Source organism: Dipodomys ordii, unplaced genomic scaffold (genome assembly GCF_000151885.1).
Source record: "Dipodomys ordii isolate 6190 unplaced genomic scaffold, Dord_2.0 Scaffold43, whole genome shotgun sequence".
NCBI lineage: Eukaryota > Metazoa > Chordata > Mammalia > Rodentia > Heteromyidae > Dipodomys > Dipodomys ordii.
Window position 1 is genome coordinate 11,415,670 of NW_012267259.1, and position 17,265 is coordinate 11,432,934.

The following is a 17,265-nucleotide window of genomic DNA, read 5'->3' on the forward strand; positions in this document are numbered from 1 at the left end:
TTCCTTCCTTCCTTCCTTCCTTCCTTCCTTCCTTCCTTCCTTCCTTCCTTCCTTCCTTCCTTCCTTCTTCCCTCCTCCCTTCTCCTTCCTCTTCCCCTATCCCCTTCTGCTATCTCCTCCCCACTTCCTCCCTCACACTCCTCTCTTTGCTCCCTGTCTTCCTCCCTCAGGTGCTACTGGCATTTATATTCAGGACCTGCACTTGCTTGGCAGGTGCTCTACCACTTGAGTCACATCCCCATCCCTTATTTTCACGTGTAATCTCACTTTTTACCCAGGTGCCCCTGGATTACAATCTTATTCATACTTCTTACATAAATGAGATGACAGTTGCATACCACTATACCCAGCTTTTTATTGGGTGGAATGAAGGTCTGATGAACTTTTTGCCTGGGATGAAGGGATCATGATCTTCCTGATTTGTCTCCTGATTAGCTAGGATTATAGGTGTGAGCCAGAGCATCCAGGCTGAACTATTGTTAAATAGAATGTCAAAATACTAACTTGTGTTACTACTGGTGATAGAAATGTAAGTTGTTCGCTTGGTTGCTACTGTTTCTTGTTCCTGCTTGGCTAATGTGTCATTTCTGTACTGTAGTAGTCCACCCATCAGGAGCCTCACAGTTTGATTACTCCATAAATGATGAACAGATTAAAGCATCAGACTTCGTGCTCATCCACCTTGGTGGTCAATTTGATTGCATTAAGAAATGCCTAGGAGATTAGTAAAGTACACTTCTGAATGTGTCTGTGAGGGTGTTAACAGAGAGAATTAGATGATGAGGGGTGCAATCTAGTCAATGGATTAATCCTTTGATGGATTCATAATGTAGTGAAGCAACAGGAGGTGGTGATAGGTAGGAGATAGTGCCTGGGTGGAGCGACTAGGTAATTGGAGGTGTGATATCAGGGTCTTTTTGTTATTCTGTCCCTTTCTGTATCTCTCTCTGCTTTGTGGCCCCCAGCTGAGAACTGCTGTTCTCTACCATGCCCTCCCTGCAAAGATGGACTGAAATCTCTAAGATAATGAGCTTAAATAAATTATTCTTCCTGTAAATTATTCCTATCAGTTATTTGGTCACAGAGATAATACAGACCTCTTCAGTGGGAGATACAGTCGGCCCATGCTATATCGCAGCTCACTTATCATGGCTTCACTATATCGCAGGTTAAAACACATACACACACACATGCACACACACACACACACGCGCACACACACACACAAATAGTGATTCCTCATCCATCACTGGAGTTACCCAGAGACCTCCGCTATAGGTTTTCACCTGTGAAGTAGCAATAAGTGAACCATGATACAGGGTGGGAGGTCAATCTAATTCTGCTACTTCACAGATTTTCACCTGTGGTGAGGGTCTCTGGAATGTAGCTTCTGCTGTATTGAAGATGATGCCAGATGAGAACATGGATGTAGTAGAATGAGGGAGAGGATGCTTATTCTAGTTTCCCTTTCAACTGATTAGTCATTATATCTCCAGTAGAGAGAAAATGACATGTCTTCATATAGGCACCAAACTCACACTCATGTACATACATAGGAATTTGGACATTTATAGAACACAATTTATACTTACATTGAGTTGGAGTGTTTAGGAGAGAGGAAAGACTTTGATTTAATTACCTTAGATTTTAAGCTTTTTTCATCTGATAAAGGGAATAATTTTCCTCTTAGGGCTTATGGAATATGCATGTTATGAACTACATTGGCATATACAGTATATATTAGAAGGGGGTGATCTGTGTATATGTGAATGACAGAAGAAATAAATAATTGTATCTCATTCCTGTCATTCATCAGAAACTGGCCACAGGTAGTTGTGTGTGTGTGTGTGTGTGTGTGTGTGTGTGTGTGCGCGCGCGCACATGCGTGTGTGTGCGCATGCGCGCACCCGTGCCAGTCCTGGGACTTGTCCTCAGGGCTTAGGTGTTGTCCCTGAGCAGTTTTGCTCTACCACTTGAGCCTGTTTTTTTTGGTGGTTAAGTGCTGATAAGAGTCTCACAGACTTCACTGCCCGGGCTGGCTTTAAACTTTAATCCTCAGCTCATTCAGTTTATGAGCTTATCAATCAGGACTGATTGCTAGGATTACAGGTGTGAGCCACCTGTACCTGGCCACAGATAGTCTTTTTAAGTATTTCTTCATTTATATGGCTTTTTTCAGCAGATAAGAGTACACTTAAAAGAGCACTTATTTATCTGAACAAGGTACATTCTGTTTTATTAACTTGCATAGCCACCTTTTAGGGGAAATGATAGATTTTTCTTCTGAAAAGACAGGGGTAGAAGAAAAGAGAGAAAATATTTTAAAATACTTTATAAAAATGTTAAAAACTACATAGGATTTCAAAACTTTTCTGAATGACTAGGGTATATTTTGATTAGTGGTAGATCACTTGCCTACATGTGTGAAGCCCTATATTAGATCCCTAGCACAAATAAAAAGAAACTGTACAAGTTATTATGTTAACTGAATTAAAGGACAAATGAAGCTGCGAGTAGTGGTACATGTCTGTAATTCCAGCACTGAGTCTAAGGCAGGAGAATGAAGCAGCATGTCTTTAAAAAAAGGGAGGGGGGAATGAACTATTAGGGGCTGACTGAAAAGATAAGGAAAAAAAAAGGAATGAAGGGACTACTCATTTGGGTAGGAATCAAATATAAAATGTGGATACAGCCCTATTTAAATTTCCTATATTGAGGATAATCTTCTGGTAGTAAGATATTATCTTGCTTTAAGCTTATTTTGCTTTTACCCTGCACCAAGGGAACGTAGGTTGGGGCTGCCAAACAGTGGGTGAAAATGTCACTGTGCTTCAGAATATATGCCTGCAGAGATTTGGAGTAGATATGGCTGAATACCATAAGCCCTTTCTACCTTTAGCATCTGATTGCCATCTACTTTTCCTTCTATGTAGGTATAAGGAAGTTTTACAATTTAATCATACTCAAGGTTACTATGGAAACTATCTTTTCCTCATATTGAGGAAACAAAACATTCACAGAATAGATTTGTCTTTACGTCCTGATGTTTTAAATGAGGATTCATCCTGATGAGGATCTGAAAGAAAACCAAATCAACAACAGAAAGAAAAATCCGGAGTTCCTGGTTTTTAATGACCATCACTACTCCATTGACAGTAAGAATACACAAAGGACTAAACTCCAATTTTAAGTCAGAATTATTGAACTAAATATGTAATTAAAAAAGCAAGTTCTTTTTTTCATTTATGCTTCTGGATTTTACTTCATTTAATTTTGGGAAAATTAAAAAGATTATTATTATATATGTTTTACTGAAATAGGCTAATTTTTAAAGCTCAGGTTTAAAGCTCAGGTTTAGTACTTGACATTACTTGCCAAACTAATACTTAAGGCAGTCCCTTAAGAATTTTTATGTTGGGTGTGTGTGCTAGTGGAGAGCCTGAGGAGGAGCTCCTTTGGGACAATTACAGGATTGGTTTTGAAGTCATCCCTAAAATATGAATGAGCAACATGCTTTGAAAATTTAGTAAATATCCCATGTGTGATGTATAAAAAATTATTTGTTCAACAAACACATATCCACCGTGTTTTCCAAGTGGTTGGAGAGGTAGTTATGTAAAAAGGCTAAGAGTGGTAGGTGAAGAGAGAATAGGAATTACAGACAATCTGTTTGGGGTGCCTTTATGGAAATGCTGACATGGATTTCTATCTTTATGACCTGCTATTTTGAGAATCTTTGCTTTAGACATGTTGATTGATCCTGTGACTTCTTTTCAAATGTAGTCTTTGATGTGAATCTTTTATCTTACAGTCTTACTTCTATGACATTGAGTTAATTTCACTTTAAAATCTATTCTTTAATTCAAGTTTAAAAGTGGATTCAGGCCAGGCACACCAGTCTCTCAGGCCTGTAATCCTAGCTACTCAGGAGGCTAAGATCTGAGGATCACGGTTCTAAGCCAGCCCAGGCATTCAAGTCTACAAGACTTTCCTCCAATACACTATTCAGAAAAAGCCAGAAGTGGTGCTGTGGCTCAAGTGGTAGAGCACTAGTCTTGAGCACAAAAAGGCTCAGGATTAGTGTCGAAGGCCTGAGTTCAAACCCAGGATTTGACAAAAACAAACGAACGAACAAACATGGATTCAGATCTGCTGATTTAATGTTGTGGATACTGTTTATTATTTTTAACTCTATGTGTGTGTGTGCGTGTGTGTGTGTGTGTGTGTGTGTGCACGTGTGTGTGTGCGTGCATGTGCACACACACATGCACATATGCCAGTACTGAGACTTGAACCTCCTGGCTTCTCACTCTCTTGGCTGGCATTCTACCTTTCACTTGACTGACAGCTATACATCTGGCTTTTTGATGGTTAATTTGAGATATGAGTCTTAGAGATTTTTCTGCCCTGGCTGGCTTCAAAGTTTGATCCTCACATTTTAGGATTTCAGGCATGAGCCACCAGCACCTGGTTATATGTAAATATTTTTAAACTTTTTATTATAGAAAATGCCAAATTTTAAGAAGCAGAGATGAGTATAGTTATATAGTTTTAACCCAGCTTGCGTAGTTATCTACTCACAGTCAGTGGTGTTCCGTCTGTATACATTTCATCTCTCTGTATGTTCGTGATGCAGCAGACCTAAGACATGTATTACATATGTATAAGTGTGTTTGTGTCTATGTGTAACTAGACCATACGAACTTAACTTCTAAGACCAAACTTACAAAATACAAGCACAGTACTATTATCTATGTTTTTACTTTTTTCTTTTAAAGAATGCCCACATCTTCAGTTCATATTGCAGAAATGAGAGAGAGAGGTCATTCAAGTGTCTTAATCCTGAAATAGTTGCAACACATGATACCAAAGAGAATACACAGAAATTGTGGAAATGGACATTATTATAAGTTGCTCTTCTAACTAATTTAAAAAAATTTTGACAGTACTAAGATTTGAACTTAGATGCTTGAGCTTGCTAGGCAAGTGCTGTACCACTTGAGCCACATACCCTAGGCCTTTTTGCTTTTCAGTTTAGCTTTCAGATAGGGCCTCTAATTAGTAATTAGTGATCCTCCCATCTCAGCCTCCTTCTGTCTCTGGTGTATTCTTCTTTTATCAGACAGACTGAATGTTTCCAAGTATGGATTAGCCAAATGAAGCTGAAAAGCAATTTGGTACTTAGCAAATTTTCAAGGTCAGTATTTTGAATTAGAATAGTAAAATGACTGAATTAAATGTGAAGCCCTGTAGTTAGGAATATAGGTTGTCTAACTTTTATCTGAGATACTAAGGACCAGAAATGTGTTGGACTTGAAATTTTTTTGGTGATTTTTGAAATACTTGCACAATCATAATGAGATATTTTGGAGATGGGACCCAAGACCAAAAACAAAATTTATGTTTCATACATACATAATACACATAGCCTGAAGGCAATTTTATATTACATATTTAGTACCCCTGCATTTTTAACTATGACTCATCACATAATGTCAGATAGGGAATTTTCCACATGAGGCATCACTCAAACAGTTTGGGATTTGGGGCACTTTGAATTTCAGATTCTCAGATAGAGGCAGCTTAATGTGTACTATTTCTAATAATAGCCTCCCTGCCCTATTGCTTATTGCTCTTCTGTGGGAGAGAAGGGGACTGATCATGTTCTCTTCCAAGACTTAGGACATTAACCAGGCTAGTTTAGTTAAAACAGGGTGGACATAAACCCAGGATTATCGCTATGTCTGTGTTGAGGTAGCTGTTACTGTCACCACTGTAATTTCTTTTGCTATGCAATAGAGTATTTTAATTTTCCACCATTTACAAAAAGAAAGTCACTGTTGTAAAAGATCATGGCTAGATCTCATGTTGAATGAAAGTCATGTGAAGCCACATATAAATACCACTCCATATGTAGAAACAGGATACATAGTGAATCACAATTGAACTTTTGGAGTGAAGTGTTTAAAAACAATATATACTGTCCATATTTAACTCAAACAGTACTCCATTTCATTCTAGTGAATAGAATTGAGGAAGATTCATATCATCAGAGGTAGTCACAATGGAGTTTTTTATGCAGCTTAGTTATCTTTTAGGTGTATTTTGTCTCTTAACTTGAATGTAGTTTAAGAATGTGTCACTTGCCCTTTAGATCATGCTACTTGGTTATACTAGCTCGTAATGGTAAATAGCCTTTTGTGAGAACCATTTTACTGAGCCAAAGCTTTTCTAGAAACTTCCCCTTTACCTCTTAAACTGATTATTTATGCTTAAAGACCCAAGGACCATGGACAGTCTACCAAGCCTCTGGTAGAATCTGAAGTGGAAATAATTGTCTGAGTGGCATGAATTTTTGCTTATAAGGGACCCCCCTAATGTGAGAAGATTGCTTTAGTACTAATTCTGTAGTGATAAGGTAAAAAAGATTGGAGATTTAGTATATGATACTTGGGTATAGGAAAACAATGAGGAAAGAAGTCTTCAAGGATAATTGGGTGTTCACTGCAAAAAACAAGTGAGGAAAACTCATTTTAAGGAGAAGTGAAATGTGTGCAAAGGCACAACTGCATCAGATGTGAAGATGCAGGCATGCCCCCCGAGCCTCCAGCAGGTCAGAGAGAGACATCGCAGAAGCTAGATAAAGAAAAGGACTGCAGCTAATATATAGTATTTCTTGCCAGTTTTATTTAATTATTTCATGGATATTTGATTGATTTGTCAAATAACTATAGTTAACTTTTCAAGACAATAATGACTAGTAACATAAAACTTGTATTATAAGATCTTTCATTAATACAGATATAATATTAGGAATTAAGACATTTAGAAATTTTTCTTTGAGGCAAGCTTGGTAGTATACATCTGTAATCCCAGCTACACAGGAGGAATAGGTAGGATGTTCACTTGAGACTGACCCCAGCTAAAAGGAGTATCTGAAAATTGACTCAAGGCAAAAAGCATGGGTGTAGCTCAGTGGTACAGTGCCTGCCAAGTGCAAAAGGCCTGTGTTCAAACCCCAGCACCACTCCCGCCCCCAACCAAAGGAAAAAAACAAGAAAGGGAAATTTCACTTTGAATTTAGGCTAAAGATAAAATAGCTTGAGTTGTGTTAGATTTTGTTTTTGTTATTTGTAAAGCTGTGATTAAGTTAATGAAATAATAGAATGTTCTCCTTACAGCTATCATTAAGCCTCATCTACTCCTGTTTACATTACTGCTGATCCTTTCTGTTTTTTCTATGGTGACTATTGTTTCTGAAATCCTAGTTAATACGTTCCTGAAGAAGAGGTTTTCAGTGCACTTCTGAGCTAGTTCAGTTTAAAACGCTTAAACTATATTTTCTGAAGTTTTGCAGTTCACTTGTAAAGAACAAAGTATCTCACTTTACCATCTCATAACAAAAGATGCATGCAGTACCGGTTTGTATTTAGGCTCTTCCCATTTTAAACTCACCTCACGTTCTTCCATCTTCCTCCCTCCTGTCTGCTCTATCCTTCTTGCTTTCTTTTTGATCGGGGAAAAAGAACTGAGGAAAGAACAAAGCATCTTTCCTTTGCACCAGGTGCTGTTCTAGGATCCACTTGGATTGTCAGTACTTGAGCAAATGAAAACATGTTCCTCTTGTTACTGGTGGAACTCAGGAAACAGTTTTCCATAGAAATAGTAAAGAAATTGGTTGGGATTTGTACTATTATAATTAGTACTTTAAAATATATGTGGATTTTGTCTGCGTAATATTATCTTTAATAAAATGCATTCTAGGTTTCAAACAAGGAACTTAAAGCTTTATTTTAAAGTAATAATGTTATTTTAAAATTGAGGAGGTATTGTAAGATTGTAAGGAAGTTGCCAAAAAAGTAAAGTAATATTAATTGTAGTTCTCTGGAATAATTATCCCCCCTTTTTTTTCCACTACTGGGGATTAAATTTGGGGCCTCATACTTCTTAGACAAATACTCTACCACATCTCTAGTCCTTTTTACATTTAATTATTTTTCAGTTAGGATTTTGTGTCTCTTGCTTGGGCCAGCCTGGGCATGTGATCCTCCTTCCTAAACCTCCTCATAGCTGGTTTTAAAGGTATATACCACTCACCTCAACCAGGTTATTCTTTGAGATAAGGTATCACTAATTTCTTTTTTTTTGCCTAGTCTGATTTAGAAACTTAACTGGCCTATCTCTACCTTCCAATTTTGGTGAGCCACTGTGCCTGGCTTTGTAAATACTTTTTTCTCTTTGCATTTTAATATTGATGTTATTAAATTGTTGTATAAAGGGGTTACAGTCCTATATGTTAGGTTATGAGTTAAATACCTTTTGTTTAATGTCACCCCTTCCTTTGTTCTCCATTTTTCTTCCCAGTTCCTTTCCTTAAGTTATGTAGTTAATTTTTATGCAATATATATTGAATATAATGTCTGTAACATTAAACGTTCTTTAACATTAAGTTCTAGTCATCATAAAATGACACTAGGTTCACAAGCTTAGCATTTAAGATTTTAAAAAAAGACTGTGGACTTGTAGACATTCCCTATCCTCTGCCAGATCATTTGTCCTGTTTCAGATGCCTGCAGGCTGTGATAAGAAGTTCTTTCTGGCGAGTTGAAATCTTTTTCCTATAGCTTTGACTCATGATGAACAACGGCAGATGAAATGTTTTCAATGTTGAAAACAGGGACCAGACCTACCATTGTCTGATTATTTGAAAACTGATGAAATATGAAGATAGTAGGAGCTTAACATATGGGATTAACCAGGCTTCTGTATCTGGTCATTTTATATTTTGAAGTTGAATTCTTTTCATCTGAGTGTTTAATTAAAAAATATAGACCCTTAAAAGTTCTATCCTAATACTTTTTTTTTTAAATCTTGGGAATTCCCAGTATTTTAAATCCAGAGTATTGAAGTGTCTTCAACTGTTGTGTTAGATTTAATTCTTCTACATATTGATCTAATTTATAATTTTATAAGTCAGGAAACTGGAAAAATAAGACTTTGGAAATCTCTACAATACATGCTGGATCTTATATGTTAAATTAGGAACTTAAACCAATTCTTGGTATGCTAAATATAAAACAAGTAGCTTATTTCTAATACTTGAAGTATTTAACATGTAACCAGTGTGTGTGTGTGTGTGTGTGTGTGTGTGTGTGTGTGTGTGTGTGTGTGTGTGTGTGTGTGTGTGTGTGTGTGTGTGTAGGTGACATCTTCTGAAGAATGCTTGGCTATGACTTTCAGAAACATTTTCAGGTAGTAACATTCTTAAGACATTGTTTACCCATATTTTGCCAATAAGGAAATGAGCAAGGAACTCTGAGTTCAGATTTGATATCCACCCAAACCATGCTTTGTTTTCTTTGTTGTTACTGAGAAGCACAATGGTGTTTATGTGTGTGGGGTAGAGATAACTATTAGATTGACACTCTTGTAATTTTGAAAGGCTGTTGATGCCATCTCCAATGACCCTATTCATTTGATTCTGACTTATAAACAGTGAGGTACCAGGTCTGCATTTCCAGTTTAGGCTACTTAGTGAGCTCATTGGACAGCACAGAAGTGCCTGTGAATACTAGGCCTGTTTGTGTGTGAAGAGGTCTCCTGTTGGTAGCTGGTACAGTTAACATGGAGCTCTAAGATCTATAGCCTTTGTATGTACTTTCATGCATCCTTGCACAGATGGTGTTGAATTGTAGTTTAGATCTCTGTGTCCTCAAGAGGCTAAGCCCTTGAAGATGAAGAGTGCATCTCAAGTGTAGTACTGCTTCAGTATCACATATAGTGCCTGGTTTGCAGAGGACAAATGCTGAATCTATATGGAATGACTGGCTCATAGCACAAGGATGCCAACTGCTCATCGACATCCCCGCCTCTCCTGCAAAGAGAGAGTTAGGAATACCAAGGAACATCTGTTAGAATATATTTCTCTATATTACTCTTTCTATATTGTTACAGGCTAGTGCTTTAACAATGATACAAGTGTTCTGTTTGTACTTTAGCCTGTGGTTCTGTCTAATACTTTTATTTTTGGTATCCATTGCTGAATTTTAATTGGTACTTCATGGTTCTAAAATCATAGCTCCTTCCCTGTGTGCTTGTTCCCATAGACTCCCATTTATAATTTTTGGTTGGCTTTAAGAGCTCTCCAGATTTTCATATTGCCTTAATTGATTTACCATTTCATTGTTTCTAATAATTTAAAACTATAGATACATTTATATATTTTATCACTTAATATTTTTCTCAGTCATTTAACCTTTTAAGGAAATGACACTTAAGAAATGATGTTAAGATACTGAAATTCCAGTTACTAGTTACTAAAATGATAAATTGATATGTTCTAATTAGGACATTATTAATGTATATATTTAATTTTATGAGGAAGTTTTCTATATCTAGTAACCAGATTTTATAAAATGATAATTAGTATAAGATGGAGAAATGAGATTGTGGGCTAAGCTAAGGTCTGGGGCTAAGCTAAGGCATTTTGGAAGACTTCTTAAAAAATAATAAATTGCCTTATGAAGCAATGGAAATTAAAATAAAAATTTTTGTGTTGATATAAAGTTGAAAGAAAGGAAGCTATTAATTGCTTGGCTGATAAGATCAATAAACTCAAGCCTTTCCGAAGTAATTTTGAGGGACAGGGAGGGATAAGAATTCAAACTGGGTCAGTTGAGGTTAAGAATTGTTTACCAAAATCTTGTCAACTCCAGAGAGACTGTCCTTTTAGCAAGGGACATAATTTCCCAAGCCACTGAAGGCTACCCAGAGCAATTAATGACTCAGAATACCAGTTTTCAGAAATCCTGTTTGTTCTTTTACAACAGAATTATTTGTGCCGTTTTAACTGTTTTGACCAAGCCCTTCAGAATCATTTTGCGTTAATGTGAAGTAAACTGTGAACATAAAAGGATAAATACAGCTTTACTCAAGTATAAAGGGTAGAAAATATCCCATGAATGTTACTGTACTTACCCTTGCCTAGGAAAGTCAATTGTCCACTAAATGAGCTTTCACAATAGTAGTGCAGCATGTAGTCCTGTTGCTTGGGAAGGTTTGATTGATCTTGAAAGCATGAAGAGGTATGTTAGGGCTAACAAGTCTAGGAAGACTATCTGAGCAGGTGACTGGGATTCATATTCCCAGAATATGTCTATCAGTCTAACTTTATTGCCTGTAATTTTATTGTTATTGTTGTTAATTCAGACTATAACAGATTTCCTAAAGCGTAATTACCTTGGACTGATCTAAAATTTGAATTTTTATATGTAGTTAACTCATGGTTGACTTTATGGATTGTTCTGAACTAACTGTTCAAAATGGCAAGCACAGTAGCTTGTCTAGTGTAGCACTGTTTATGGATTTGTATTTTTGGTGACTGTGGAGGTTGATCTAAGATACTTATTCTACAGAACCTCTCTTGATTATTTAAAATGGGAAAAGTAAGTCGGGCACCCATGGCTCATGCTTGTAATCCTAGTTACTCAGAAAGCTGAGATCTGGGAGGATTATAGTTCAAAGCCAGCTCAGGCAGGAGAGTCCCTAAGACACTTATCTTCATAGCTCAAGTTGGTAGAACACTAGCCTTGAGCAAAAAAGGTCAGGGACAGCACTTAGGCCATGAGTTCAAATACCAGGATCAGCACAGAGGGGTTGAAGAAGGGGAGAGGGAAAGGGAAGGAAGGAGAAAGCTGTTATTTTTGCTGGAATGTTGAGTTGATCAGGCATGTTTTATTTATTCTACTTTAAAAGATGAGAAAACTGAACGACAGATTGACTGGATCAAAGCCATATAACCAAGAAGTAGTATAAAAACTGGCTTTATAAATTCTGTATATAGTTAAGTCTTCCCTCAGCTCTTAACCTCTTGAGCCTTCTACTACCTTGATGTTTATGGATATAACAGAAGTACAGTAGCTTTTGCCAAAAGGATTTTATATTGTTAATTATGAGATAGCTACTTTAGAAGGCCCTTTCAATAACAGAGATTTGAAGCATTTCCTAAGTTCCAGTTTCTTTCACTTTTCTTTTTAAATTTCTTCTGTAACCCTTTACATTTTCCCTATAACCTGTTAAGGTTTGATGAAATGTTTTAGGGCACATTACCATTGCCAAGTTTAACAAGCTTTGTGAGACCTGATGTCAAGGAATGTTGGTTGCAAAGACCTTTGTTCTTTCCATGAAATCTGTATGGGTCAGCAGATAGTCCCCTTTGCTGTGAAGATGGACTCACTACCTGTGATGGCCTTTTCTTCATTCCTAGGGCTTAAACTTCTCTCAGGGACTACTTTTGTTTTACTTATGTTAGCATTTTGCATGGAAGTTAACGGGGGTCTGTTGAACTCTTGATTATGGTCTAGGCCCTTACCAGATGGATGGAGTTAATTGTGCAGGCTCTCATTAGACTGTGGTCCTGCTGCTGCTTTAACCACGTGGCCTCAGCTCTCTCTGATTTACCTTTGAGATGGGGATGTCTTCTTTATACTGATTGTGGTAAAGATTAAATACTTCTTCAGCTCTCAGTAACTGTAATAAGGATGGCACTTCCTACATGTTGGCTATTAATGTTGTTAGTACTACTTAAAAAATGACTAGACAACAAAGGCTGCTTGCTCTGAGGTGTATTCAGGTGACTTTACTCTTAATACGTATTATGTATGTAGGTCTGTCACTTTGAGAAGGATCTTCATTTTAATGGCTGTTATGTAGGTAGGCCCAGCTTCTTAGGGACTGCCCAGCTGATAGATTTCTCATCCGGACAGTGCTTCTCTCTTGTCTGTGGTGGAAGCCTGCTGGACTTGGATTGATCTAGGGGGAAGCACTTATACATCTTCTTCAGAGGAGATACCAAAGTGCTCACCTTGGCAGCTCACGTTAAATTTATGTTCTTAACGCTAGCTGTTCCTACTTTTGCAGCAGCTTCCATGAGTTCACTCTAGCTGCCTGTGGTCTTATTAATGTGGCTTCTTTGGCTTCCAGGGGGACAGTTTGTGGTCCAGAATGAGGAGAGAAACAAATACAACTTGACATTTAATCATTTTCTCTTATCTGTCCCAAGGGAGCATTTAAGGGGATGCCCTGGTTAAAATAGAATTTATTTCTTCAGAGAAGTATCCTGATGGAAGAATGCACTAGATAGGTCAGAGGCAGAAGGTGAGAAAGGAAGGAGGAATTGTGAGCAGTCCAGTACCCTGCTTCCAGCCAAACATCCTGAGGGGCACACCCAGTTTAAGCTTAAGGATGTCAGTGAACAAGATAGAGAAACTTTTGTGTAGGGAGCATAAAATTTTGAGACAGAAATAAATAATGAAGTCACATAGTATATAACTTCTTAGAACCTTTCCATGCTTCTTGTTTCTCTCATATTAAAAGCAGAGTTCTTATAGTGGTTTAAAATAAGGCCCTAGGATCTACTGCCAGCCCCAGCACCTTACATTCTGACCTAATTGTCAGTTACTGTCCCTTTATTCCTGCTGGTTGTCATCTGCTTCTGACATGCTAGACATATTCCTTTGGTAAGGCTTTGTACTCTGACTGAAATGTTCTTCTAGATAAATTCTTTTTGCTAGCTAACTTTCTTTATTCTGTCTAAATGTGGCCTTCTCAGTAAATCTAGATCAGCCTACTTATAGTCTCTCCCACCCTCTGTACATTACTTTTAAAATAACAATAAAAATTTAAAAAGTTATAATTTCTTATCTTCCCTACAATCCTGAACTCTTATCTTTTTTCATAGTATTTACCAATCTTTAACATATATCTGTTTTTAAAAGTAAGCTTAATGGAGGCAGAGATCTTCTCTTAGTTTACTGAATTAAGTACTTAGAAGAGTAGTAGGCACATAGTAGTAGTTGATCATAGTTGATCGGCATACATGAATGAATAAAATGGAAGAGTACTATAGGAAAATTAAACAAGGTTTGGATTTGTTTCCTGTGGCTGCTGTTATAAATTAACAAAAACAGTGCTTAGGAAAAAAAAAAAGCCAGAAATGTATTCACTTACAGTTTTGCTGGCCAGAAGTCCAAATTGAAGATGCCAGCAGGACCTTGCTCCCTCCAAAGGCTCGAAGGAAGAATCTATTCCTTGCCTTTTCCAGCATGTAGTGGCTCCAGTCACTTCTTGTATAGTCATGTTACCTTTTCTTCTTCTATCTCAATCCTACCTCTCTAAGAGCATCTCTATTTGTAAATAGGACTCACCTGAGTTCTCCATAATAAATACCTTCTCTCAAGATCCTTAACTAAGTCACACCTTTTGGCATATAAGGTAATATTTGTTCTTTTGCCATATGAGATAATATTCACAGATTCAAGGATTAGAACATGAATGTGTATTTTGGGGGTCATCCCTTGCCTACTGCAAAGAAAGGAATGTTTTGATCAGAGCGGGAAGAATCATCTCTGGTATACCACTTAGAGGAACATTGAAGGGAATCTGGAAGGCTACTCATTGTTTTTCTCATTTTTACTGACATTTTTATATGGGATCACACTATTGCTTTCAAGTTAATTACACACAAAGACACACTTAGATTTCCATGTGCTGGCCCCCACAGTTGTTAACACATTGACTTAGTTGCTTTGTATCTTCTCCTTGTCCTTATAAAGATGCAAGCATTAGAGGTAAGCTCAAAATCTGTTACTGATTTTCCATTTCCCTTGTTACCTATCTGGAAGTAATCACAATCAATCATATTTAATATATGGAGTTGTGTGTGTTAGAGCTAAAAATGTCTTTCAGAAATGGTGTGTATAAGTGCTATATATACATATTTGTACAATACAACATGCTATAGTGTGTATTTTTGGCCAGTTCAAACGGATACATCTATAGTCATTCATTTTACTGTAGCTCTTTGAGACAGTTTTTCTCTCTATCCTGGCTTCAGAGTATGCAAATCCCAGAAAAGCCCTGATTTGCCTAGCTTGGTCCCATGTCATCACCAGGACTGTGAAAGTCTGGAGCTCATGCCTTCCCTGTAGCCAAAGGGTCAAGATACTCTGCATCTCTCCCCAGAGTCATGTGTGTTTGTTTAAGGAAAATGAATCTGGAGTATAAAAAAATCAGCTATTTGGGCTGGAAAGGTGGCTCAGTGGTAAAGTGCTTGCCTTGCATGCATGAGGCCCTGGGTTCGATTCCTCAGCACCACATAAGCAGAAAAGGCTGGAAGTGGTGCTTTGGCTCAAGTGGTGGAGCACTAGCCTTGAGCTGAAGAGCTGAGAGACAGTGCCCAGGCCTAGAGTTCAGGTTCCACAACCCACCAAAATCAATCGATCAGTCAGATTTCTGCTTGTACTGCTTCAAGTTTGGGCCTATGCATTGTATCTTCTGGAAAGCCTTTTCTGATCTGGTTGTGTCTGGGCCCTTGTACTTTATTATTTGTCATATAATATCTTTATTGCCTTCTTTTCTTGATATATAGGGTAGAGACACTGTGTCTGTCTCTTGTTTCACTATTGAGTTTCAGGAATACAGAGCCTGAAATACCATTAGATGCTTAGCACATTTTTTTCTTGCAGGTCCTGGGGCTTGTATTCTGGGCCTGGGAGCTATCCCTGAGCTGCTTTTGCTCAAGGCAAGTGCTCTACCACAGTGCCACTTCTGGCTTTTTTGAGTAATTTATTGGAGATAAGAGTCTCACAGAGCTTCCTACCCAGGCTGGCTTCGAACCATTATCTTCAGATCTCAGCCTTCTGAGTAGCTAGGATTACAGGCAGGTAGGAGCCACCAGCACCTGGCTCAGCACATATTGAATCAGAAAGGCGTTGGATATTTGAATAAATATTTAAGTGTGAAATAATAGTAGAATGAAATTATAAGCATCTTTCTGAAACTGAGAGAACCTGAGAATTTTATAGCAGGTAGACAATACAATCTAATTACGTGATACAGTGTAATGATTATTTATTATTATGTGTAGAAGAACATCAATAACACATTGTGTTCTTTTTTATCAGTATATTAACTTTTTCAAAAGTGTCCATTTAGAGCTTAGTACCTGTCCCTCAACTCTGTATTTCCTCTAAATTCTTTATTAGTTTACTCATATTTTACTTACACAGATATTTTCAGGAATAAAATCTCCTACATTGAAGGGAGACTATTGTGATAGTCTGTGCTGTTTAGAACTCAACTCCTGTGCTAGGTTACTGTATGAATCCTCCAACAGGAACACTTTCCTGATTTTATCATGTGATAAGTGAACTCTCTCTTGGCTGGTATTTGGACTAACTGTTATTCATATATTATGTCTGTCTTCTCAAATGGCATTATCTTCTTTCTATCCATAGAGAGTATAAGCTAAAAGGATGATATTCAAATTAGATATATTTTGTCTCCTTTTAGGTTGCATCTCAGCGTATAAGCTCAGTGGATCTTTCATGTTGTAGCCTGGAACATCTGCCTGCCAATCTCTTCTATAGCCAAGACCTCACTCATCTCAATTTAAAACAAAACTTTCTAAGGCAAAATCCCAGCCTCCCAGCTGCCAGAGGTCTAGGTGAACTGCAAAGGTGAGTCTGAATGAATGTTTGTGTTCTGAGGAAGGGGTATGGATTGAGTGCTGGCGTTACCTCTTGAATATTCAGATGGAAAAACTAATGTAAGAACTTTCTCTCTTAGAGGACAGATAAATAGGACATTATTTGTCAGTTCTCCTTCTGAAAAGTTTCCTAAAGTCCCTGCCATTGGAATTAAAGGTTGTGGTTACTTACTAACTGGCTAGATTTATATAATAACAATGCTCTTTAAACCACTTTTATCCCTTCAACTAGCTATAAATACATTAGTGGAAAGTTAGTAACATCTGATGTGCTTCTTCTAGCTTCATGAATTTGTTCATGTTAAATTATTTCTTTTGAAATTTACATAAGATTAGGTTTTTCACATCAAGTAAATAGAGTCTGAGTCTTTGTAAGTAGACAGAAAGGATGAACGTGTCTGTAAAGCAAGTTTAAGAGCTTTCCTTTTTGGAGCAGTGATCAGTCTTGATTCTGTGCTAAATTAAATACCAATAGTTACATTTTAATTGCAAGTATATGAGACCATAATTTGCAAAAGCCTGTTTTAAATGAATAAGCACTAGTTTATTTTCTTTGACTCAATTGAGATGGTTAGACATAACTTAACTGTATGGTAATTAACCATTGTGATTATTTTGTTTATGGTTTTTAACATCCCAGAAAGAATAACTGAGTAATTGCTTATTATAAAGTTTGTGTACAAATCATTGCATATTGTAAAATCTGTACGTATAACTGA

General features: G+C 37.2%; 1 protein-coding gene across 1 annotated transcript in view; it reads left to right on the forward strand.

Annotated features, from left to right (window-relative positions):
- Nucleotides 1–17,265, forward strand: part of Phlpp1 (PH domain and leucine rich repeat protein phosphatase 1) — a gene marked incomplete at its 5' end in the record, with an annotated part of 167,591 nt that overhangs the window by 83,391 nt on the left and 66,935 nt on the right. Inside the window, one exon of the mRNA XM_013018896.1 lies at nucleotides 16,351–16,517. Coding sequence (XP_012874350.1) covers nucleotides 16,351–16,517 — 167 coding nt within the window. The remainder of the gene's footprint in view (nucleotides 1–16,350; nucleotides 16,518–17,265) is intronic.